This window comes from Helianthus annuus, chromosome 16, assembly GCF_002127325.2.
Source record: "Helianthus annuus cultivar XRQ/B chromosome 16, HanXRQr2.0-SUNRISE, whole genome shotgun sequence".
Taxonomy (NCBI): Eukaryota; Viridiplantae; Streptophyta; class Magnoliopsida; order Asterales; family Asteraceae; genus Helianthus; species Helianthus annuus.
The window spans coordinates 197,421,265-197,448,884 of NC_035448.2; the positions used below are offsets into that span (position 1 = coordinate 197,421,265).

General features: G+C 38.7%; 1 protein-coding gene across 1 annotated transcript; it reads right to left on the reverse strand.

Moving 5' to 3' along the window:
* Window positions 1-1,795: 1,795 nt before the first annotated feature.
* LOC118488323 lies at window positions 1,796-27,581 on the reverse strand. The gene is made up of 4 exons (XM_035985705.1): window positions 26,403-27,581; window positions 25,792-26,145; window positions 2,393-2,560; window positions 1,796-2,245 (listed from the first exon to the last, which is right to left on the reverse strand). Exons 1-4 carry the CDS (start codon window positions 27,060-27,062, stop codon window positions 1,796-1,798), a joined length of 1,632 nt encoding a protein of 543 aa, XP_035841598.1. The 5' UTR covers window positions 27,063-27,581.
* Between the last annotated feature and the right edge of the window lie 39 nt (window positions 27,582-27,620).

Below are 27,620 nucleotides of genomic sequence, written 5' to 3' on the forward strand. Positions count from 1 at the left end.
AGCCCAAAGACTGATCAAGACTGAAGATGTGAAGACACAGCAATGGTGTGACTCGATAGTCGACTCCATCAACATCTGAGGGGGAGTTTGTTGGTGCACTACATCTGCTGATTACGTCTTGTATCGAGTCATAGACTTAGAATATTAGATCTGGGCACAATATACGAGAAGTTATGAGATTGTATAGATTTAAGATAGTTGGATCGCTTATAGAGTCAAATTAGGTTTATGGGTCGCTCGAACGAACATGGTTGGGCCGCTCGAGTGGTAACATGTTGGATCGCTCGTATGGCATGTGTGGGCCGCTTATTGGGCCTGTCCAATAAGCGGTTCCAGAACCTTATAAATACCCCAAGAGCGATCTCATTTGTAACGGTTGGTTGAATCTCGTACCGAAGTGCTGCCGGATCGAGAACTGAGTGTATTTACCGTCAAATCAATACAGAAAGAGTTTAAAGTGTATTGCAAGCTATTCCTACGTTGATTACTTGTTATTCCGCACCTGTAATTGACGAAAACACCTCTGATCAACTTATTCGGGTCGCCAAACGAGCCTACAATTCTTAACGGTAAGCTTATTAAGTTCACGATAGTCGATACACATACGAAACGAACCATCTTTCTTCTTGACAAATAGAACAGGAGCACCCCACGGAGGGGTACTTGGGCGAATGAATCCCCTGTCGAGCAGTTCTTGCAGCTGGCTGGATAGCTCTTGCATCTCAGAAAGTGCAAGTCGATAAGGAGCCTTGGCGACAGGAGTCGCACCAGGTATGAGATCGATACGAAAGTCAACAGATCTGGGTGGAGGAAGACCAGGAAGATCTTCAGGAAAGACATCAGGGAAATCACACACTACTGGAACATCGCTTATGTTCTTCCCTTTGCCCTTTTGTTCCACCACTTGAGCCAGAAAGGCAAAGTTTTGTTTACGTAAGCATCTGTTCGCTTGAGTACATGACATCAACTTCAGTCCTTTCGAAGGTCGGTCTCCATAGACGTGCAAAATATTGCCGGATGGAAGAGGTAGACGAACCAATTTCTCGTGACAAGCAATCTCGGCATGATTCTTACGCAACCAATCCATACCGATTATGACGTCAAAACTAACCAATTGCATGGGTATTAGATCAATAGCAAACACGTGGTCGTTAAGAGTCAAGGAACAACCACTGAGAATAGAATCAACTAGAATCGATTTACCATCGGCAATCTCCACCGAAAACGACTTAGATAACTTAGAGCGTGCACGGTTTAACAAAGATTCAAATTCTACGGACACAAAGCTTCTGTCAGCACCAGTATCAAATAGTATCGAAGCGTAAAGATTATTAACGAGAAACGTACCATTAACGACGTCATTATCGTTACGAGCCTGATTAGCATTAAGAATGAACGCTCGTCCACGAGCGGCTGGCTGCTGGTCCTGGTTCAGCTGAGGACATTGATTACGGAGGTGAGTAGTATCTCCACACTTGTAGCATGCACGAACAGCATTGACTGGCTTAGGATTCTGCTGAGGAGCTGGAAGAGCTAGTAAAGTTGCCTGAGCTGGGGCTTGCTGAGCTGGTTGGGCTGGATTAGCTTGACGGCAATAAGGAGTCGTGTGACGATAGCGATTGCAGCTGGTGCACAAACAACATGCAGAATCAGCAGGATGGTGAAAATTACATGTTACACACTTTGGGTGAGGCCCAGGGTACTGTCTCTTGACTTCGGGAGTAGAAGTGTTTGGAACAGTAGCAGCAACAGGAGCAGGGTTTATAGTAGGAACAATAGCATTGCATCCCAAACCCTATGACTTTCTCCTCTTATTCTTGCTGCCACTTGGCTGCTGGGTAACTTGATGTGCAGACTTAGAAGGAGCAGGGTTAGCAAACTGCTTATCACGAACGCGGTTGTTGTTGAGACTGGCTGCAAGACGGTAGACTTCCTCAATAGTAGGAGGTAGACCATTGATGTACTTGGTTATCATGCGCTTAGGAGTGGAAACCAAGTGAGGAACGATTAAGCTGAGCTGCTTGAAACAAGTAGTATAAGCCAGATTATCATCACCAATCTGCTTTAAGTGCCAAAACTCTTCTTCGAGCTTCAGTTGTTCATGGGGAGGGCAGAATTCAAGCATCATTAATTCTCGCACCCCGGACCATGGAAGAGCATAGGCTTCTTCGTTAGAGCAGATGTTTCTCTCATTCGACCACCACTCTAGAGCTCTGCCTTGAAACATTCCCGTTGCACTCCTAGTCTTTAGATGTTATGGGCACTTGCTGTTAATGAAGGTAAATTCGATGCTGTCGAACCATTCTAGCATAGCAGTCACCCCATCACTGCCCGTGAAAGGCTTAGGGTTGCAAGAGACGAAGTGTTTGTAGCTAAACTTAGTAGGCTTCACCTTCTCTGTCTTAGAATCAGCAGAGGATGGAGGAGTGTTTGATCCTTGGATCTCAGAGATGATCTTTGGCACGACGCGAGCAATCTGGTCAGCCATGAAGGATATCATCTTTTTTTGAGACTTTTCCCTGGATCTCTTGAGAGTGTCGGATAGCTTACGAGAAGACATCTAAAGATCCAACAAGAGAATCGTATAAGTCTAAATCACAAAGTCTCACAGTATAGATTCACACATGATAGATCAAAGACTCAAGATTCAACAAGTCTCACATTGATTAAAGATTCAAGTTTCCAACAAGATTCATAGATTCCAATAGATTCAACACCGCAAACCCACGACCTTCGCATGGCACGTTGTACGAAGTTTGGCAACGTGTCAGAAACGCTTATATATAGGAAGTACCAGCGGCATATCCACCACGCTTCGGGCACATCGCTTCCGCCTCGTACTCGGTGTCATGTTAAGTGTCGCAATTGCCAATCAATACACTCATCATCATCCTCATACGCACGTAGATTAATCCCAATAGATTCACATAGATTAGCCCAATAGATTCACATAGATTATCCCAATAGATTCACATAGATTAGCGTTAACAATCTCATCACAATACACAAAACAAGAAATCTTACATGGCACGTGCTATGAAAGTTACGCAACATGACGGAAGCACTTATATATAGGAAGTACCAGCGGCGAATCCACCATGCTTCCATCATGCGGCGTCCGTCTCGTCATCGGTGTCATGTTTCGCCAAACATTAACTTCAATCATTCTCACAAGACTTTCACATAGATTAACCAAATAGTTTCAACAACTTCAACCTGAGCCTGCAAAACTACGAACTTCACTTAGCGTGTGGTACGAAGGTTTGGTAACATGCCAGAAACACTTATATATAGGAAGTACCAGCGGCGTATCCACCATGTTTCGGACATGCCACGTCCGCCTCGTCTTCGGCGCTAGGCTACGTTTCGTATTTTGTTACTCAAAACCACACATCCACACTAGAATACTCTTAGATTACACATAGATTACACAAGTAGTTTCCCATAGCTTAGAGTTCAACATTCACATCACCAGTCTGCAAAACACTAAGTTTCACATGGCACGTGGTACGAAAGTTAGTAACATGCCGGAAACACTTATATATAGGAAGTACTAGCGGCGTATCCACCATGTTTCAGACACGTCACTTCTCCCTCGTATTTCTATGCCATGTTATGTTTAGTGTTGCGCAACCACAATATCATATAGATTCATCAGATAGTTTCACATAGTATCGTAGTCGATCAAGATTCCCACATAGATTAACATTACGAATAAAGCTTCATAAATTTAGTTTGATCCTGAGAGATTATGATTAGAGTTTTAGATTGCGGATATATGTGCGATTTGTGTAAGAAGTCTCAAAATAAACGAGGAATCACATTTTGAAACCACACATAAAAATCGAGACAACATAAAAGATAGGCTCAAAAAACATAGGATTGTTCCAGGTAGAGGAACGGTGACTAACCAAAGTGATTCGAACCCCTTTCGAATTAAGGTAACGTGTCCTGACTTACTTAGACAAATACGTCATCGATGTTAGGCCTACGATATTCGTCCTTTTAGTCATTTCACGTTCCTAATTGATTGGAAATTTCGAGACTTTGGCGAGACATGAAAATCAAAGAATGGGGCTAGTTATCACGGTCTGAGTTTCACTTCTAACTTGACAACATCGCACCCTAATAGCGTCAGTACTTATCAATAGATAAGACCTACTAGAGTATAATAAGGAGATTTCTCATCAAGGTTCGGATGTCACTCCTGACTTGAGGGCAAACCTCATGCAAAAGTACAACCACTTACTAACAGTGTTTTCAAAGTATCAAGTGTATATTGTATCAGCCTTAGGAAAGGCATGCTAGTTTAGCTGGAAAAAGTGCTGCTATGAAGCAGATACAGTAGAATGCATAAGTCTTAAACAACATATAAGAGTCAAGATTCCTAGAACTATAGACTAGGGCAAGCATTCCTACTTATCCTAATTCCCTATAGTTATGGCTCTGATACCAATCTGTCACACCCCAACCGATGGCGGAAACATCGGGGCGCGGCACAAAGCGTTCAGATTTGTCCATGAGATTCCATAACACTAGATATTTCGATATAGATTAAATCCATTTCATAATAAAATCTTCTAGAATCAAACATCAAGCATAAGCATAACAATAGTATCAATACATATCACCAAAATAGTTTCAAGTTTGATATATTTAAACTAGGCGAGTTTCTAAGCATCATTCCTAGCTTGATTCACTTGTTTCCATAGCATCCTATTAGCCTGCAATATGTATTAAAATAAGTCAGTACAAAACGTACTGGCGAGTATACAAGTTTGAGTATATAGCATAATAGTTTAAAAGACTCATATCCTTCATGTAAATGATAAAAATAGTTTCAGCCATGCTAGTGTTCGCAGTCCAAGTGATAGCCCAAGTGTCCCGATGCTTTGGTGTTTTCCCATGACTCAAGGAAAACTAGAATCCTCCTAACAATACCCCCGAGAATAATGGGGCGGTGCATCTTCCTATAGCGCTACTATTGTTAAGGCAGAACTACACACAGGGATTAAACATTCACATAGCATAAAGAATCAAGAATCAAGAATCACAAGTTTCACATATACATAGGATAGAGTTTAGATTCCAAAAGTGTCAAGTTTCAAGTTTCATGGAATACATGTTGCATCCCAAAGTCTAAAATAAAAGGGGATCGAGTATACTCACAGTGATTGCTTAACAGTTTAACTATTATTAGATCAAAGGGGGCTCTTTAGGTTTAGCCTGATTAGATTACAATAGATAAGCGTCGGATAGAATAACGAGAAACACACAAGTGTCGGATCAGTCACCTGATCGGATGGCTATTCGGTCAGATGGTCATCCGGTCGGATGACATATGGGTGTTGGGACGGACTGCCATCCAATTGGATGGCCATTCGATCGAATGGTCAGTCGATCCAAGTGTTGAGATTCCAAAATGTTTAACCAAGTGTTCAAGTTCAAAGTTTCAGATCCAAAATAATTTAAGTATAGAAGGTTTGAAAGACACATGCCACCTCGATCGGATGGCCATTCGATCAGATTGCCATTCGACTGAGACAGCCTTGTCCCATTTCACAAACCTTGCAAAGTTTCTATGTTTCCAGTTTAACGGTGACGGCATGGTACGCATTGAGACATTGGTAAACACATCAATGTTCAGCCCATCTGATCAGATGGGAATCACCCCGTCCGATCAGGCGTCTGTTCCTGACAGTATTCATCTCGGAATCTGTAATCCGGTCTTCTTCTTCGTCGATAATCCATTTCCAAGCAGACTCTAGACTAATCATCAAGTCTACAGCCCGTTTGGATCCAGATTCCACCGTTTTAAGTAAGGTTTCAAGAAAAGATGAAGGAAGAGCATGAGTTTTAGCTGAAAAGTCCTGATTTAGTAAAGATTTCTGTGTAAAACACCTGAAATTCCTTAGATCTGAGCTAGATCTTAACTAGAATGACATCACACAGCAGTTTGTACAAACCGCCATGATGACGTCACCCTCAAGAGCTCAAATCTCAGAGATTTCATGGTGAAAAGTGTGATTTCAAAGAAGATTCGTGTAGAGAATAGTGTGTAGATCAAAGATGTACAAGAATCTAGTGTAAAACATACCTAAATCACCGGGAAATGGAAGAAAAGTGGGAGAGCGTGCGTCTGGTCGAAAGAGGCTATCACATCAATGAAGAATGATGTTACAGGTCCTATTTATAGTGTAAGAGTGGAGATTAAGGCGGTGTGCAGCGGATCGGATGGCAGTTCGATCGAGTGGCCCTCCGATCGGATGGTTATCCGATTGGATTGCCATTCAGTCAATCCCATCCTTTCCGCTTTCCCGTCTGTGGTTCATTTTGCGAGTTAGATTAAGCGTTGCGTTGCGTATTATTGTGTAATAGTATCACCTAACTAGAATATATCATTAACACAAAAGTTTCCAAGTTTCATAGTTTCCGCCAGTGACAAGTGTCCAGTCTCTCGTTCAACCAAGTCTCAAGTTTCACGAGTCTCAAGAGTCAAGCACCAAAGTATCAAGAATCAATAATCTAGCTTCCAAGTGTCAAGTTATCAAGAATCCAGCCTCAAGAATCAAGTATCAAGAATTATAGTTTCATAGTGTTAAGAATCAAGCATCTAGAATTAAGTATCAAGTCTCATAGTTGTAAGTATCAAGAATCAAGATTCAAGTATCAAGAATCTAGTATCATAGCATTAAGATTCACAGGTATCAAAGTATCAAGAATCACATAGTTTAGGGACTAAAGTTGACAATAGCTAAAAGTTCAGGGACACAGGCATTACATTCGGTTAGGTATAACGCACACTCTTCTAGTATGACCTAATATTTATTAATGTTAACATTTGTGTAATGTGTGAGAAATGAGCTCTAGTGAGTCCGACCCGATTAGTAGAATTGTATAAAAATATTATAGGGAATTATAAGCGAGATATTCAGTTGTAATCAGACTTGTACGTGTCTTTATGTGAACATATGTATAATTATAAATACATGATACTGGCTTGGACTTCTGATGTTGGGAAAATGATCGACAACTTAAGTTGTCGGGTTTTGTTCTATAAACAGAGGAAACTCTGCCCGATTTTCATGAGAATCTATATAATATAACGGATGTATTTTATAATAAACAGAAACATATCGGGACTCAAATAATTTTATAAAAATTATAAGGTATATGTTTATTCCGAATGACGCTTGCGAATCACGAAACAAGTTTTAAATATAATGATCTATATTTATTTCGAACGGTTAAACGAGATTCGAAATGTAATTATAGCATGATAATAAATAATATTATTTGGGACATTTCCGTATTATCCGAATAAAATAAACTAAAATTAATATATAATGACATTTATTTTAACGACTATAAATGATACGCAAGTGCGTCCTTGACCTATTATTTGACTACGTGTGTCATAAGTTTAATATATATATACATAGAAACGGGATCAGGAGAAAACGCTCAAAAGTGTGAGAACGGTGAGAACGCATCCTGGCCCAGCACGTGTCATGCGGCATAGAAAAGGGCGGAGGGGCTTTTTTGTCCCTTTATCTTCTGCTTTTCCAGTTCCGTTTTTCACAATATTGTTTTATTTTTGGGGTTTAAGATTTTTGGCGTTAACCAAACTCAATAATTAATGGCGTTTAATGGTTTCATTGTATTAACATTTTGGCATTTATGGCGTTTTTCAAATCGTATGCCATTGGAACCCCAGGGAGGTCAGGAAATCTATCTGAATGGTGTTTTTTCAAGGCATTTTAAACAAGATGGCCCATTGTTCTATTATTTTTATATATATTTTGGCGTTTGTGGTATCTTGGCGTTTTTCAATTGTAAAATTATATTACAACCACAGGGAAAAAAATAGAAGCGAAGAAAATAAATTAAAAATCCTAATCGGATCTCTCTTCACAATCTTCACTGTCATTAGTCTCTCTCTTCTTTAATAGTACAAGAACTATCACCAAATATATGGCGTTTTATGTAAAACTTAACAAACCCATCGGTTTGATTATTTTGCCTGCTCGTCTGTTGAAGTGGCTTTTTGTGGATGTTTGGGGACATAGATCTATGACGTGTGGGTGGGTTTTTCGCTTTTTCTTCATCTTGATCTTCATCTTTATAATCATCCCACTCTTCAGTATCATTGATCTCTTCTCCTCATCCAAGCCTTATTCAAGAACAAAGAACACAAAATGACATTCGATTGTCATCAGTATCTTTTTCTTGAAGATTTGTCCATCTCATGCAGCAAAATCTTACTGAGTTACTCCCCTCAGCTAACAATCCATTCAGTGAAACTTCACGAAGAACAATACTAAATATCCAAGAAAGCATATTAGCCATCTTTGATTTTTTTTAATTTTTTGGCGTTTTATAGTGAGTGGTATTTAGTAGTATTTGGCATTTGTTTTTTTGGTTTGATTAAATGGAAGTTGCTGAGAGTTATTATTTTATAGGATTTCTTTTGGCGGCATAGGTTAGGCGGTGCATTATTATAATAAACTATTCGTCGTTTCAGTTACTGTTTTTAATTATTGTTTTTCATATGCTTTTATCTTTGAAGTCTGTAACACGTCCCGTTTTTCAAGTTTGGCGTTTTAGATTCTAATATAATAAATTTTCCGTCTCTTCATTTTTACTGTTTTGTAGTTACTGTTTCTAGTTACATTTTCAAATTTGGTGTTTTTTTTTGGGGGGGGGGGGTTATAATACTTTTCCAAAGTAATTTTATTATAGTTTGGGAGTTTTTGGGGCGTTTTACGGCATGATAGCGTTTTAACGAGCATTTGGCTGTCTGGCTTTTATATTATATATGGCGTTATTATTATATAACAATCATCTGAAAAAGAAAATTAAAAAAAAAGAATATATGAACAACTGATCTTCCAAATCTTCACTGTCACCAGTCTCTTTCTTCTTTTTTGAATCATCTTAGGCTGGTTCGACTTTCGTATGATTCATTTTATTTGTTTGTTTTTCAAGTAGTTTTTTGTCGCCGTTTGGAAACACAAAGTCTGACACTAGCATCTTTTTCTTGAAGATTTGTCCATCTCATGCAGCAAAATGTTATTGAGTTTACACCTTTCAGCCAACAATCTTGAATTTTCCAATGAACGATGTTTTATTTTTTTAATTTTGGCGTTTTACCGGTAAAAAGAACGCCACTAAATGAAAGCACCTTAAACCTCAAAATTTGATCATGCTAACATCAATAATGTTTTGCTGTATGAGATGGACAACATTGTTAATCCTCGGTTAAGAAAGATAACTGACAATGTTGTCCACCCCATACAGCTAAACTTTATTGACAACAAACCTCAATAATGTTTTTGTATGTTTTGGCGTTATAAATTGGATGGAAGTTGAGGATAAAGTCAATAAGATTTTTACTCAATGAGATGGACAATATCCTCACTTAAGGATTTTTGTCCATTACATCGAGTGAAACCTTACAGACAACCAAATTGAATTTCAAATAAACGTTTTGGGTTAGAAGATATTTGATGTTTGAGTTTTTTGGCGTTTCTAAGACGAATGGTATATATTAAATATGGCGTTTGGGGTTTTGTATGTGTTTTTAATTGAGGTCAGAGATGTTGTATATATAGGATTTTTTTTGGCAGTTTTTTAGGCAGGATTTTATTATAATTAAGTTTGGCATTTTATATCTAATGGCGTTTTTAGTTAGAATGGTGTGTGCTATTTGTTTGGCGTTTTATTTCATGAGATGGCGTTTTGTGTGGAGAAGTTAAAAGACTATTTTGCCCTTAATGAAGCACACCACGTAATAAAATTGTTGTTATTTATGAAAACGCCAACGCGCCAATCTAGTCCATAGATTGTTTTGATCGGCCGATTCATAAGCGTTCTCACCGTTCTCACACTTTCCACCATTTTCTCTAGATCCTGACCCTATATATATATATATATATATATATATATATATATATATATAGGGGAATGTTCATTTGAGAAGAAATTTAATGTGAGAAGAAAACAAGAAAGGGCATATTAGTAAAATACTATTTCATTTATAACTCATATTATTAATTTTTCTCTCTTTAATTAATTAGTCAAGTAATCATTAATTATCCTACATATAATCTACAATACCTACACATATCAAAATTTTCCTACATATTATAGAGTTTGATCCTACACAGTCGAAATTTATCCTGCACACCTCGAAATATATCCTACACAACTCGTAATTTATCCTACACAACTAGTAATTTATTTTACACTTTAAATTAAGTTGTTTTTTTTTTAATTTGGAAAAAGTATAGATTCTGCAAAGGAGTTACAAATTTAATTTAGTTAGTTATTAAAGGGGAAGAATACAAATTAATGATTTATGTAAGTTTACCAATATACCCTTATATTAAAACTAAATGCAAATATTAAATAAAGTAAAATGAAGCATTCTTATTGGTTGAAACTTCTTATTTTTTCTTCTTAAAAAATAATTCTTCTCGTTTGAACCATCCACTATATATATATATATATATATATATATATATATATATATATATATATATATATATATATATATATATATATATATATGTATATACAAGTCCCCTTTACTTAAATTAATTGTTAGTATATATAATAATTATTTGGAAAACCGTATTAATATATTACCTGGTCTTATAACATTTGCTATTCTAATACAAACACACACCTACATACACGTTAACACGATTTTATGAATATATTTAAATATATATATATATATATATATATTTAATCGCTCGAGAACTAAGTTGTTCTTAAGGCTTATTACATATCTGGGGTATATGTGGGATTAAACGAACCTAGAGTTGTTGTTGCATCATAGTAATAACCTTACCATCGGGTTAGATATTTAACGATTTGATAGAGCTCAATCACACGTGAAACAACTTTATTCTAGTAGTGGTTACTTATGATGTGCTACAATTATTAGGGAATGTCTTAGTGAGTATTTGCATGATGTGCCAGTTTGTGTCTCTGAGACAAAACCCATTTAGATATAACACGCACCCTAAGGTGCGTTCACAACCTTTTCCAAAAGCATACGTTCCTAGTTTGACAACCTTTTCCATGGAAGCCCTTCATGTGGTAACGAAAAGTGCAAAAGCGGCGGGCATCTTTAAAGGTATAAACACACCCAAGTCGAGACCGACTTTGTCACACCTACTCTATGCAGATGATGTACTCTTTTTGGGTGAATGGTCGTTATCGAACTTTCACAATCTAGCACACATCCTTAGATGCTTTCATTTATCATCTAGTTTAAATATAAACTTCAAGAAAAGTCAATTGTATGGGGTCAGGGTTGTAAATGGCGAGATTTCCCGTTTGGCTTCAATTCATGATTACAAATAGGATCTTTCCCATTTACATATCTCGGCCTTTCGGTGGGCGCAAACATGGGCCTTGTAAAAAATTGGAGACCCATAGTTGAACGTTTTGAAGGCAAGTTCTCCTTATGGAAAGCCCGGACTTTATCTTTTGGGGGTAGGGTATCTTTAATAAAAGTGGTTCTTGGCAACCTACCAACATACTATTTTTCCATTTTCAATGCTCTAGTGGAAGTGGTAAAATGTTTGGAAAAGATTAGAGGAAATTCCTTTGGGGCGGTTGTGTTGAAAACAATAAAATATGTTGGGCGCCATGGTACAAGGTGTCGCACCCATAGATCAAGGAGGATTGGGCATATGGAGCTTATCATCAACAAACAAAGCATTAATGGTAAAATGGAGCGTAAGTTTTAAAAACGGACCCTCATTCTTATGGGCTCGGGTAATCTCGGCCATCCACCAGGGATCAAGGCATCACTTATCTATACCCCTAAAGAGCTCTATTGGGGGGGGGGGGGGATTTGGAAGAATATTGTCAATATGGGCAGGGCTTTGATGAACCAACGGATAGACATATCTAGCAGATTGAAGGTGAGACTAGGACGGGGTGACAAGACAAAATTCTGGCTCGATAAATGGGTTGGAAACATAGTGTAACACCTCATGCTTCGAAGTCAAAGTCAAAGTCAAGATTGAAGTCAAAGGAAGAAAAGATTGCTAACTACGATCTGTCTCTCCTTGCTCAATCCCTGTTTTGACTTCTTTGACTCGTAGATTAGTCTATGTTATTTTCGCTTTAGTTGTATTATGTGGAGTATCTATTAATAATCGCATGGTAATCGCTATTTATCGCATATATTATCGCTTTATCGCTATCGCAATCGCACTCGCAACTCGAATTACGCATTTTGGTTATTGTTATACGTGTGCGTGTGCCTTATGTGTTACTTGTGCATGTTTAATTTATGTTATGTGTGGTAATCAATCGAAACGCAATCGAACTCAATCTCAATCGAATCGCAAACGTAAACGAATACGAAATAAGGATGATTGTATGTTGATATAGTAGTTGGGATTAAAAGTAATTTGACTAGGAAACTCTAACGCATCAAAACGCTCTCAATCGCAATCGAAACGACAAGATTCGTCGCGCCGAACATACGAACCGGAAGGTCGATCTACCAGGAAGACCGGCCGATCGACCAGCCGCTCGATTGATCGACCAGCTGTCCGATCGGACTGCCTAACCGATCGACCAGCCCCTCTCCACTCCTTTACACTTTGGGTAACCCTATAAATACCCCATGTCACCATCATACTTTCCACTTTTGGCAACTGACGTCCGACCAGCGCTCTAACCTTGCTTTTTCTCCGATTTCTCGCAATCCTAGTAAGATCTCGTCCTAAATCTTGTACTTCCTTAATCTACACGCACTCCTACACCTTTCTATCTTTTGAATCTTAACTTTTAACCGTGAAATCATCAAGATTCAAGGTGTTCTAGGATGACGTCATCATGTGTTCTTGAAGAACTTCATGATTTGGCCTCAATCCACCAAGAATAACTTAGATCTAACCGATTTCCACATAAACTAACAAAGATCTTTCATAGATCTAAACATATCCACAATGAAAAGGATTGAAAGATGGTTTTCCAACCTTCTTTCAACTCTTTTACACTCAACGCATTCGAGACCGATAGAATCGGAGCTTGTGCCGACTTACTACTCATTCTTGTGGTTGTGTTGGTTCAAGATCTGGATTCTATCCACGAGAATACCAATTTCGGTTAAACATGGAACACCATCTCGAACCGTTAACTGACCGGATTTGGGTGATTCCTGTCCGATCAGGGGTACCAAGTATTGACAAAGTTTCTGTTGCTTAATACATTATCAAAACGTCTCGATAAAACGACAAACAATCAAAACAACCAAGTGTAAGACGAACAGGACGATCAGGACGGGGTGCCGTCTGATCGGACAGCTGTCCGATTGAACAGCCAATCCGAACGACTGGCCAATCCGATCGACTTGCACCGTGGTCCCATGTTAATTATCAAATCAATACTCAAGAGTTTTGGGGACATCGAACGGATTGCCGTCTGATCGACTTACCACTCGATCGACCGACCCTCCGACTATGTGGTGTTTCGAAACTTCAAACACTTAAACAATTTTCAATATATTCAATGCACTAGAGATGCCACCCGATCGAACCACCTTCCGATCGAGTGACAACCTGCTGTGCACTTGTTCTCGCTATAGTGTCCAACCAATCAGGTTGTCGTCCGATCGAACGACCGACCGATCGATCGACCTGAAAGGAAGAGATACTCTTATGTTTTCAAAATACTACAACAAAAACTTCAAAAGTCAAGCCAACATACACAAACACATCTTTCCCAAAGGAAGAAACAATCCACTCGAACGGCTATCCGACCGGACGACCGTCCGAACGGACTACCACTCGCACGACTGGCTGTCTAATCGGATTACCATCCGATCGAACTACTGTCCGACTCACTTGTACTTGCATCGTTTTGCGCATCACTTATCGTTATGCTATCGAACTGTTCAGGCTAACCCTACTCTCTAGCGCTCCCTTCAATCCATCAATCGCTGTGAGTATACTCGATCCCTTTTTGCTTTACGCACTTTTGGGTGTTACATACGTTACTTATACAAAATCACATCAATCACACTACACAATACTTTAAACGCTAACCGCTATCGCATGTATACGTGACTTAATGAATGCTTGTTTGTTATGTTTACACATGGAATGCTGTCTACCTGCCTTAGCAACAATAGTACTATTAGTTTGGACTCAGCACCCGTTCACTCGGGGGTTGTTAAGGACAATTACCTACATGGCTCACAGTGGTGAGTATGTATCGCGAACTGCCTTGGGCAGTCAACCCGCAGTCATTGGTATCGATAGGTTTATGTCGATAACTAACATGCCTCATTTCACTCTGTGTACGTGCTGGTTATGCGTAACACTTTCGAACTCTATATGCTATTATCAAACTTGTATGCTCACCTTTACACTATGTGTATTGACTTTTACTTTAACGTATGTGACAGGTACTTAAGTTGCTAGGATGCTTACTTGCGCGGTAATGAAATAGAGGCTAGGGAGGGTCTAGAAACCAATAAACAATTGTCTGAAATAAAAATCTGAGTTGTCAGAACAGAACAAGTTGACTAGATCTTTCTATAATAATTGTATTATCATTTATGACATGGTATGGGACATGTTGCTTTAAATATCTGGTAAATATATAGTTGTTATGGAAACTTCTGGACAATCTGTTTCGCTCAGTGCCGCGCCCCAATGTTTCCGCCATCGGTTGGGGTGTGACACATAGCCTTAAAAGAGGCGTATCCGACTTTGTTCACTTTGGAGCATAATAAATTATGTACATTAGAACATAAATATTATGTAAGTGCAGGGAACATCTCGTGGACTTGGGGTAGTAGCGGTGGGCTGTCCAATGCCTCTGCTACTGCTGAATAGGAGGATTGCTTAATGCTGCTGGCTAACCAAAAGATCGAACAAGAGGCGGAAGTCTGGATGTGGAGATCCAAGATTTCGCTGCAACAGTTTCAGGTTTGCGATCTCAGAAACGAATTGGATAGTATTCCTGTCATTCCAGAAACTAAAGCACTGATGTGGGTGAACTGGGTTCCGAAAAAAATAAATTGCTTCTTATGGAGGGCTGCTTTAGATAGAATACCCACAAGAGAGGAGTTGATTAGGGGAAGGGTGCAACTGTCATTGGATGATTGTGTCATGTGTCATGGAGGTTTAGGAACGACGGATTATCTACTCATCACGTGCGACTTCGCTCAGCAGGTTTGGCTTGCAGTTTCAACATGGATAAAGATCACGTTTCCAAGGTGCCTCCCGAGTATCATAGAATTACTCTAGTTCGTTAAGAATTTGCAAGTGGCTGAGAACAAAAAGACGGCAGTGTATGTGATTTTGGCAGTTGTATGTTGGTCTCTTTGAATATCTCAGAACAAGCCAATTTTCAGCAACAAGGTGGATCAGGTTTTTAAGATAATTGGGGACTGTAAGAGTGATATGGTTCAATGCTTGCCTTCTCTTTCATTGATCTCAATAATATATACACAATACAATCTCCCTATTTTAGGGAATAGATAATTACAATATTAGCTGCACAATTATCTCCTAATTTATACAAAGTATATTCTATGAAATATTCTATTACACCCCCGCAGTCGAAGCAAGAGGCGGCCGAATGTTGAGACTAGAGCGAAAGTCATCAAAGAGAACCCGGGGTAAGCCTTTAGTGAAGATGTCTGCAATTTGAAACCGTGTAGGCGTATGAAGAATGCGAATGGTACCACGTTGGACATGTACCCAAACAAAGTGAATGTCCAACTCTATATGTTTGGTCCTCTAATGCTGAACGGGGTTGCCCGAAAGATAAATGGCACTAATATTATCACAATAGACTAAAGTGGCCGTTTTGATAGGGTGTCGCAGTTCAAGAAACAGATTTCGAATCCAGCATATCTCAGCAACAACATTGGCAACAGCGCGATACTCAGCTTCAGCACTGGACCTGGAGATGGTGGATTGCCGTTTGGAGGACCAAGATATCAGGTTTTGTCCCATGTAAACACAGTATCCAGACGTAGAACGACAAGTATCCGGGCATCCAGCCCAATCAGCGTCGGTGTTTGCTCGAAGAGTGGGCACGCCTGGGGAGAGAGTAAGGACGAAGGTGGAAGTGCCTTGAATGTATCTTATAATACGTTTAAGGGCAGTCCAATGATCAACTGTTGGGGCATGCATATGTATACATATTTGCTGAACCGCATATGTAATATCTAGTCTGGTAAAGGTAAGGTACTAAAGAGCACCTGCTAAGCTGCGGTATAGAGTTGGGTTATCAAAGGCGACACCAGACGTTCTACTGAGCTTCGGTTTTGTGTCGACTGGTGTTGCACAAGGATTACAGGATGTCATACCTGCGCGATTGATAATGTCTAGAGCATAGGAATGTTGGGATAAGAACATGGAGTTGCCAGTGCGAGAGACACTAATTCCCAAAAAACAACTTAGAGGCCCAAGATCTTTCATTGCAAATTCAGCTGCAAGGCTGGATATGAGTTGTAACCGAAGCTTGTCTAAAGAAGTGGTGAGGATGATGTCATCGACATAAATAAGTAAGTATGCACTATCACCCCCATGGTGGTATGTAAAGAGAGAATTATCACATCGACTCTGGAGAAACCCAATAGAGAGGACAAAATCTGTAAAACACTGGTACCATGCACGTGGTGCCTGTTTCAGACCATATAGTGATTTTTGGAGGAGGCAAACATGGTCAGGGAAATCCTTGTGGCGAAAACCCATTAGTTGGTACATGTATACTGTTTCAGTGAGGTTCCCATGAAGAAAGGCGTTTGTCACGTCCAACTGATGGATGGGCCATGATTGTGATAAGCAAGAGATAGAACGGTCCGAATGGTGGCCGGTTTGACCACCGGACTAAATGTTTCCCCGCAGTCAACTCCGATTTCCTGATTACGACCATCACAAACCAACCGAGCCTTGTAACGTTCCAAGCTGCCATCTGACCTATATTTGTGACGAAAGAGCCACATACTACGTATAACATGCATATGAGGTTGTCTCGGGACAAGTTTCCAAGTCTTGTTTCTAATTAAGGCATTAAACTCGTTAGTCATGGCAGTGTACCAATCCGGATTGGACAGGGCATCTTTAGGATTTTTAGGTATGGGGGAGACGGTGGAGGTGTTAAAAATTTGCTTGGGTTTGGTTATGCCTGACATAGCTCGGGTGCGTATAGTACGCGTGGGGGGAGGCGGTGGAGGTTGGGGTATTGGGCCAGGGCTGTTGTCGGGTGGTGTGGTTGGGCTGGTTGGGGTGGTCGGGCTGGTTTAGGATTGGGATTGGGAAGGAGGGGCGGGAATGGGTTGGTCGATTTGGTGGGCTGGGGTAGGTAATGGGGAAGGAAGGTGGGTCGGTTGTTGTTGGGTAGTATGTTGGGCCGAATGTGGACTGGTGGGAGTTGGGGTTTCGATGGTGTGGGGGGGTCATGGATGTGATTCGATGGTATGGATGGATGGAGTCATCAAGAAAGGAGTAATCATTAGGGGCGTGTTTTGTTTTGTTGGCGAATGGAAAAATTGTTTCATCAAACAAGAAATGTCGGTTGATGATGATCTTTTTAGTTTGAAGATCTAGGCATTTGTATCCTCGGTGATTAGTTGGATATCCTAGGAAAACACACGGTGTGGATCGAAATTCAAGTTTATGGATAGTTGTGTGTGGGATGAGTGGGTAGCTGAGGCATCCGAATACTCGGAGGTGGTCATAGGAAGGTAGACAATGGTAAAGTTGTTGGGTTGGGGTTTGAAATTGGTGACTTTTTCTGGGTATAATCTTTATTAGGTAGGTTGCGGTTTCAAGAGCGTGATGCCAATATGTAACGCCCTGCCTTTTCAAACTTCCTACATTTAGAAACCTTACGTGAAATTCTAACTTTGGAAATCTTGTGTTCTTATAACCATTCTTTCATTGTAATCGTTGTAAAATACGGAACTTGCTTCGTAAATAAAACTTGTACATTACACTTTTTACCTAGTTAAATCATGTTTTATTTCATATTTCACCTTGTTACAAGTTAGGGGAAACATTGTTGCACATTATTACACAACTTAACTAACAAAATTACTCATTATAATGTTTTAAAAAAATAAAAAAATAAAGAAATATGGCAGCCCCAATTCAGCAAAATTCAGCCCATATAGTTGGGTTTTGTGGGCTAGTTTCAAGGTGTAACCCCTTCTAAACACTTCCAAAGCCCAACCCATTGAAACCCTAATCCTTCCCCCTATAAATACCACTTATAACCAGCCTCCCTACCACTTTTGCAACCCTAAAAACTCACAAAACATCCACCAAACCGTAGCTGAAAGCAAGGGTTCGAGTAGATTGACACCCCTTCACGAAAATGAGCATAACTCACTCAATTCTTATCCGATTCACTCGATTCTTTTTCCTACTTGCTTGTATAATCATGGGGTTCGATTCCTAGACTTCTACTTGGAGAAATCAGACCTGGAAATGCCCCGAAATAGTCCATAAACTTTCTGTTTGTTTTTATGTTCATCAAAAACTTGTTTAAACCTATGCAACTTGTGTCCAACACATCTCATACCTATGTCCTAATGCTTACAACTTATCCCATGGTTGGTTAAGCTTAAAAACAAGGTTGAGACATTTAAAATCAGAGGATTAAACCTCATAAACTTGGTGTTTTGTTTAGGGTTTTTAACCCACAAGTCATGTCAAACTTTGTCTTTGATACATGAGTGATTATGGAACAACTTGGGTTGTCCAAACATACAATCCTCACATGATTTGATGATTTCTCTTAGTTAGTGTGTATATTTCTTATTCTTTATTGTATGTTCATGACCCTCCTTGGTTGTTTTTTTTACATCAAGTGTAGTGGTGAACACATAGAGGTGCCTAAATGGAAGACTTGATCTTCCTACCTCCTACATGACTTCTATGACATTTAGAGGTACCAAAATGAAGATTTTAATCTTCTACCTCATGCTTGAACTATTGGACATATATTATATAACCTAAATATATTATTCGAATAATCGAATCTTTGATGATGAACTAGTGTTCATATGTCGGGGTACTAGATTACATCATCCTAGACTATGATAACTTGTCACGATTCTAATGGAACCTTGTTCCATGAAAACATCTAAACTCCTTCGAGTTTCCTAGTGTCAAGAACAAGCATCATATGTACTAAATGATTATTTTCCATGTTATTCTCATATCTTATTTTTACGTTGTTTTAAACACCGAATCTCGACTCTAAACATACTTGAACTTTAACCCTTATACATTCGGACTCTAAATCTCTACTCGTCAACAATTGGATAATCGGAAAACATATGCAAACTTTGTGAGTATACTCGTATTCCCCCTTTTTACTTTTATCACTTTTGGGGTGTAACATGTTTACCTATTGAAACTTACACATGAACTTTTGTCTAAACACATGAACATTCCTATAACATGCTTGTATATGTGATGGCTTGATACTTTAAATTTGGGTGATTCTTATGTGTTGAACTTATCATTAACTTCGTACGAGCCAAACCTTGACATATGTAGCGCTATAGGATTAACGACCCGCCTCTACTGAAACTTTGGTTATGTCATGAGCAAGTTGCGTTTTCTTGGTTTGATATGTTAGACACATGCCATATTTAATGTTTATCTTGAATCGCATGCTTGCTATGAGGGATTGTTCACACTTTTATCTTATGCTATGTATGTACCAAACTTGTATACTCGCCTTTGCTTTTGCATTGAATTGTATTTTAAACATGTTACAGGTTGATGATGATGAAATGAAAGAGGTAGCACGATGCCTAGATACACACTTTAGACGTTAGGTTTAATATGTTGTATCGAATTTTGGTTATGTTAGTTTGTTATTTTGATTAAACTTGTTGTTATTTGGGATCTTGTATTGATGACTACTTGAAGTTTGGGAAATGAAACTTGGATTATTAAATTATTGTCACAAATAGTGTTATGATGTCTCGAGCAATCTTCACACTTCGTCTCATCCCGATGTTTCCGCCATTGGTTGGGGTGTGACAGATTGGTATCAGAGCCATAACTATAGGGAATTAGGAAAAGTAGGAATGCTTTCACCTAGTCTATAGTTTTAGAGCCTTATTCGTATGCTTTGCTTGGACTACTACATGATACCTTATTTGTTACTTATTTATGCTCTTTTAAACATGTATGTTACTCATGTGTAATATTTGACATGTTATTCGTACGCATTAAAGCTTGTTCTATTATGTGTTAACACTTGTTTTATCATTTCATTATTTAAGTACCATTCTTGATATGCTTTCTTATGTGTTTATACTTGCTTGTGTATTTCCTTCAACACACACTTCCCTCATGCATTTTACTCGATTATTCTAAATCCGACAACACTCATATTGTACAAATGAGACGAATTCACCAAAATAGGCGTGAAACCCACAATTTAGTGAACGACTCTCAATCTATCTATTCTTCTTTTTACACGAGATATCGCCATTGAGCTAGGAGTGAAATCCACATCTAAATGGCAAATCTCAAATTTCAAATTCTAGTGGACCCTCGTCAACATGTCGAAATTTAAATTTTGACCCGACGAGTACCAACCACACTTAGGATACGAAATCGTCAAGATAGGGGTGAAACCCGCACCTTGTCGACTAGTTCCACTCCTTGATTTTTTCATAAATCCCGCCAAGTCTCGAAATTTCGATTGATTTGGGACATGTAGTAACCGGAAGGGTAAATACCGTTAACCGACTTGTCGGCGAGAGTATTTTACCTATTAGGCGAAAGCATGCTCCTCAAATTCAAAAGACTTTTCGACCACTTTGGTTAGTCAAAGTTCCATTTGGAACACTCCAAACTTTGGTCAAACATGTGTTTCTATTGTTCATTTTATACGATGCAATCTTTCAACCTCGAGTTTACCTTTGATTTCTCTTTTCACACGCACAACATATCGAACCTTTTCGATACATTTATATATGCATGATTTTCATATAATTTAAATTCATATTCCTTGTAACAACTAGTGGAGAGGTATCATCGAGATTGGAATGACTTCCTTACCTTGACGATTGACTCCACCCCTCTTCCCTTAAAACGACCTCACCAACGAGTTAGGGGTGATTCCCTTACTTAGGTGACCGTTACCCAAAACTTCTCTTTCAAAATATTTTATTATGCAAACCCGATCATGTTTTATACCTAAATCATTTATCATTATTCAAAATACCTACTTATACCGATTTCAAAATACATTGTTTATCAAACGTACTTCTTATTCTACCATCCATTTTCACTCAAATCATATACACGAGATTCTTAATCATGTCTTTACCATTTTACTACACGAATTTCCAAAGCTTACGAAATGCTACCTATCAATTTAATCGGTCTAATGAATCTCTTGCCCATGAACTTCACATCTGACTTATTAACTGAAACACGTTCACATTATATCATCATACTAGAGACTTCCACTCTTAATCGAAATCAAACTAACCTTTCTCAATTACTTATAAGGCCTCATAGATGTTATATGATCGTTTTACCAAATACTCTTTCCAACATCAATAAATCCTTTGTTAAAATTATTTTTAAACAATCACTAAGTTCTTTTACTAAATTTCTTTTCTAAGGGTCGACGTTTTCACAAGAACTTTCAAAGTTCAAAATTTCATGTTTTGATGCAAATGAAACAAACCCGTTATTTAAAAAAAAAAAAAAAAAAAAACCTTCTCTACAACGCTTAACTCGTCATCCAAATTTCAAAACACGTGGGCTAGAAGACTTCATGGGGACCGACAATTTTCAACATACGTGAACTCCTTTTTTTTAACAAAAGTAGCATTTCAATCATTACAAAATACGTTAAGCATGACCAATGAGTACTTTATGTTCCTTTACATATACAAACTATATTCTACCTTTCAAACCAAGCTCAATCTAATTTCGATTCGACAAACTCAACGTTTTGTTTAAACAACTATACATGCACATCATCATACACATTTTAGACGATATCTCGCAATAACATCATTTATATCGTTCGTATCTACATACTTAACCTTTTTTTTCTCCGCAATGTCTCAACGTACACCATATACGCAATATTTATTTTTCATACCTACACCTATGTTCATACGTTTTATGCTTGTACTCATACACATACTACTTATACGTTTTACGCTTCTACTTGTACACATACTACTTACACGTTTTATGTTTATGCTCATACATTCATGCGTATTCATACTTAAACTTATGCTCATACTTTCATCCTTACTCATGATTCGTACATTCGTACCTATACGCGAGCGTAATCCGAGGGATTCGCTTACGTGGGTCCCATACATGCTTAAACATAAACATGCTTACATACGACATTCTTCTACGTACACATTCTTATTTTCAAATTCATGTATACCTTGATTCATACATAACTAGTACAAGCTATGTGGATCATGCGACGATCAGTATAATCGCGGGTGCACACGGGATTATAGTGATAGGCGTATGAGAACCATAGAGTGTACTACTGTGTATGGTAAGACACGGAACGTAACATGACCCCGAGTAACGAAACGGACGTAATGTGGTTAAAACATGGTGGATACGCCGCTGGTACTTCCTATATATAAGTGTTTTCACCATGTTACCAAACTTTCGTAAAACGTGCCATGAGAAATTCAGTGTGTTGCAGACCTTTTGGACCTAATACAACTTCACGCAACTCACAAACGCATTATATCCGATTATTCACGACGAGACTTCATCCTTAACACACTACGTTCATCTATCCAACACTTATGCTATTCACATACTTGTACTCTTTAAGAGCCATTCGTTCATTCTATACTCGTATTATTTTATACAAAACTCGTTCGCAATCCAGCTTGTTTAAACATTTGAGTCCTAACTTACCTCATTACCTATAAAATAGCCTCCCTATTCTTGATTCTTGTGTAACTATACTTAGTATCTCTCTATTGCTTTATTTAAAGTAACAAACCTTTTCGTTCCTCTCAATAAACAGGTTTTACGAAAGTATGATTTTTTTTATACTATCCTTAAAAACTTCCCCTTGCAAATCTACCTTGATGTTCTCCAAAATTTGGTACTTTTCAAAACTTTCAAACTTCCCAAGTTTCAATTCTTAATGATCACCTTTATGCCAAAAACTCTTTCAAGCCTTCCTCTTGAATAAATTTCGGGACGAAATTTCCTAAAGGAGGGGAGACTGTAACGCCCTGCGTTTTCAAACTTCCTACATTTAGAAACCTTACGTGAAATTCTAACTTTGGAAATCTTGTGTTCTTATAACCATTCTTTCATTGTAATCGTTGTAAAATACGGAACTTGCTTCGTAAATAAAACTTGTACATTACACTTTTTACCTAGTTAAATCATGTTTTATTTCATATTTCACCTTGTTACAAGTTAGGGGAAACATTGTTGCACATTATTACACAACTTAACTAACAAAATTACTCATTATAATGTTTTAAAAAAATAAAAAAAATAAAGAAATATGGCAGCCCCAATTCAGCAAAATTCAGCCCATATAGTTGGGTTTTGTGGGCTAGTTTCAAGGTGTAACCCCTTCTAAACACTTCCAAAGCCCAACCCATTGAAACCCTAATCCTTCCCCCTATAAATACCACTTATAACCAGCCTCCCTACCACTTTTGCAACCCTAAAAACTCACAAAACATCCACCAAACCGTAGCTGAAAGCAAGGGTTCGAGTAGATTGACACCCCTTCACGAAAATGAGCATAACTCACTCAATTCTTATCCGATTCACTCGATTCTTTTTCCTACTTGCTTGTATAATCATGGGGTTCGATTCCTAGACTTCTCCTTGGAGAAATCAGACCTGGAAATGCCCCGAAATAGTCCATAAACTTTCTGTTTGTTTTTATGTTCATCAAAAACTTGTTTAAACCTATGCAACTTGTGTCCAACACATCTCATACCTATGTCCTAATGCTTACAACTTATCCCATGGTTGGTTAAGCTTAAAAACAAGGTTGAGACATTTAAAATCAGAGGATTAAACCTCATAAACTTGGTGTTTTGTTTAGGGTTTTTAACCCACAAGTCATGTCAAACTTTGTCTTTGATACATGAGTGATTATGGAACAACTTGGGTTGTCCAAACATACAATCCTCACATGATTTGATGATTTCTCTTAGTTAGTGTGTATATTTCTTATTCTTTATTGTATGTTCATGACCCTCCTTGGTTGTTTTTTTTACATCAAGTGTAGTGGTGAACACATAGAGGTGCCTAAATGGAAGACTTGATCTTCCTACCTCCTACATGACTTCTATGACATTTAGAGGTACCAAAATGAAGATTTTAATCTTCTACCTCATGCTTGAACTATTGGACATATATTATATAACCTAAATATATTATTCGAATAATCGAATCTTTGATGATGAACTAGTGTTCATATGTCGGGGTACTAGATTACATCATCCTAGACTATGATAACTTGTCACGATTCTAATGGAACCTTGTTCCATGAAAACATCTAAACTCCTTCGAGTTTCCTAGTGTCAAGAACAAGCATCATATGTACTAAATGATTATTTTCCATGTTATTCTCATATCTTATTTTTACGTTGTTTTAAACACCGAATCTCGACTCTAAACATACTTGAACTTTAACCCTTATACATTCGGACTCTAAATCTCTACTCGTCAACAATTGGATAATCGGAAAACATATGCAAACTTTGTGAGTATACTCGTATTCCCCCTTTTTACTTTTATCACTTTTGGGGTGTAACATGTTTACCTATTGAAACTTACACATGAACTTTTGTCTAAACACATGAACATTCCTATAACATGCTTGTATATGTGATGGCTTGATACTTTAAATTTGGGTGATTCTTATGTGTTGAACTTATCATTAACTTCGTACGAGCCAAACCTTGACATATGTAGCGCTATAGGATTAACGACCCGCCTCTACTGAAACTTTGGTTATGTCATGAGCAAGTTGCGTTTTCTTGGTTTGATATGTTAGACACATGCCATATTTAATGTTTATCTTGAATCGCATGCTTGCTATGAGGGATTGTTCACACTTTTATCTTATGTTATGTATGTACCAAACTTGTATACTCGCCTTTGCTTTTGCATTGAATTGTATTTTAAACATGTTACAGGTTGATGATGATGAAATGAAAGAGGTAGCACGATGCCTAGATACACACTTTAGACGTTAGGTTTAATATGTTGTATCGAATTTTGGTTATGTTAGTTTGTTATTTTGATTAAACTTGTTGTTATTTGGGATCTTGTATTGATGACTACTTGAAGTTTGGGAAATGAAATTTGGATTATTAAATTATTGTCACAAATAGTGTTATGATGTCTCGAGCAATCTTCACACTTCGTCTCATCCCGATGTTTCCGCCATTGGTTGGGGTGTGACACAATAAGTATTTGGCATCAATGAGTGGGCAAGGATGGTGCGCATGAGATTATTTATGGTACGTATTTTTCTTTCGGCTTTTCCGTTTTGTGAGGAGGTGTGTGGACACGAAAATAAAAAATGCATGCCATTTTGGTCACAAAACTGGTGGAATTGGTGATTAGCATATTCACGGCCGTTATCGCATTGTAATTGTTTAATTTTACGACCAAATTACGTGTGGATAAAGGTTGTAAATTTTGTAAACATGGAAAAGACATCAGATTTGTGAGAAATGGAGTAGGTCCACAAAAAAAAATTGGTATAATCATCCAAAAATAATACGTAATAGCGATGGCCGCCATTGCTAATAATTGGAGAAGTCCAGACATCACTGTGAACAAGATCAAATGGCATAGTAGTACTTGTAATTGATTTAGCAAAAAGAAGCCGAATATGTTTGCCAAAAATACACGATGAACAAACTTTATTATGCAAAGAACCACACTTAATAAATTCAGAAGTTTTTAAACTTTGTAAAATGGCTGGGCCAGGGTGGCTTAGCCTTTGATGCCAAGTGTCTTGAGATATCGCTGCAAAAGTGGACGCAGACTGAAGGTTAGTGATGTTGGATGGGCTGAGCGTGTAGAGGTCCCCCGAGCTATTGCACTGTAGGATAGGTTTCTTGGTCCGAAGGTCCTTCACAGTAAAACCATATGGGTCAAATTCAATAGATAATTGGTTATCAGTTGTAAAACGACGAACTGAGATAAGATTTTTAACAAGGTTTGGGGCAAACAGGACGTTTTTAAGTTTAAATGGAGGGAAAGGAGGTGGGAGAGTGATATCTCCCTGTCCGAGTACCGGAATAGTATTGCCATTTCCAACAATAATATTTCGAATAATGCCAGATTTAAAAATAGAGGGAAACTTATCAAGTTGAGGAAACATTGTACCTGAAGCACCTGTATCCATGGTCCATGACTGGTCATTCTGATGAATAGCCAAGTTGTAGAGGGCTTGAGCAATGTCGGTTGGTGAGTAGGAGGCTGCATAGGATTGGGCCGAGTTGTTAGAGGAGGGACGCGGGCCCAACATGCTTGGGCCTGAGTCGTTGTGCTGGGCTGGCGCTGATCGGGATGGGCTGGATGGGTATGGGCAGGGTGGGTAGTTGGGCCAGGGAGTCCATGGGTGTTGAGGTGGAGTGGGCCAAGAATAGTGTGGGCCGTAGGGTTAGTTTTGGTTGTAGTTTGTCTGTCCTTGGCCACGGTTATAATTCTGCCGACCCCGACCACGTCCGCGACCATGTCCACGGTTACGTGAGCGAGTGTCAGAGGAGTATCGGTTTTGTGGAGGTGGTCGGTTTGGGTCATCGGTAGTTGCGTTAAGGCAGTGCCGGTGGCTTGGGCAGAAAGTTTGGCTTGTGTGTTTTTATGGTCTTCAACCTGACAAAGACGGGACCGGGTGTTGTAGAAGCCGGGTAGCGGTTGGGTTTGTTGGAGAATAAGGGAAGTACTTTCGTATTGATCGTTCAAGCCGGCTAGGATTTGTAGGACCAATTGGTTCTCGGTGGTGTTGGAGCCGAGGCTAGTGAGTTGGTCAAAAATTAGTTTCATGGCCTAGCAATATGAGGACATGTCGGTGAACTGTTCAAGACGGGTATTGGCGAATTTATTTTGTACGTGTATGGTACGAGAGGCTTGGTTGTCAAGAAAAAGGTTTCTAATGGTGCACCAAGCATCGTAGGCCGATGTTTTGGGTTTCATAACGGTGTGTAGTAGGTCGTTCCAGATGGTACCGTAAATCCATTGTAGAACAATGGCGTCGATACGTTCCCATGATTCGGTGTAGGTGGGTTGGGGGCTTCTTTGTCTTTGTTGGTGGTAGAATCGGATGATGATGATGTTTCACATGGGAGGAGAGGATCATGAACATCGTGTGCACGACAGTTAAGGGTAAATAACTCGGCTCAGGTGTTGTAATGACCTGTTTGCATATCAAGTATAAGTGGAATGGCATTCTTGATATTAGTAACAGTAACAGCAGGGTGCACATGTGATGAAGACATGTTCAACAGAGAAAAAAAAAAGAAAAAAATAGGATAGGGGGTGGGAATGTGACGGCAGAAAGAAGAGAAAAGGGATTAGGTTAGGGGCTTGATACCATGTAAGAGT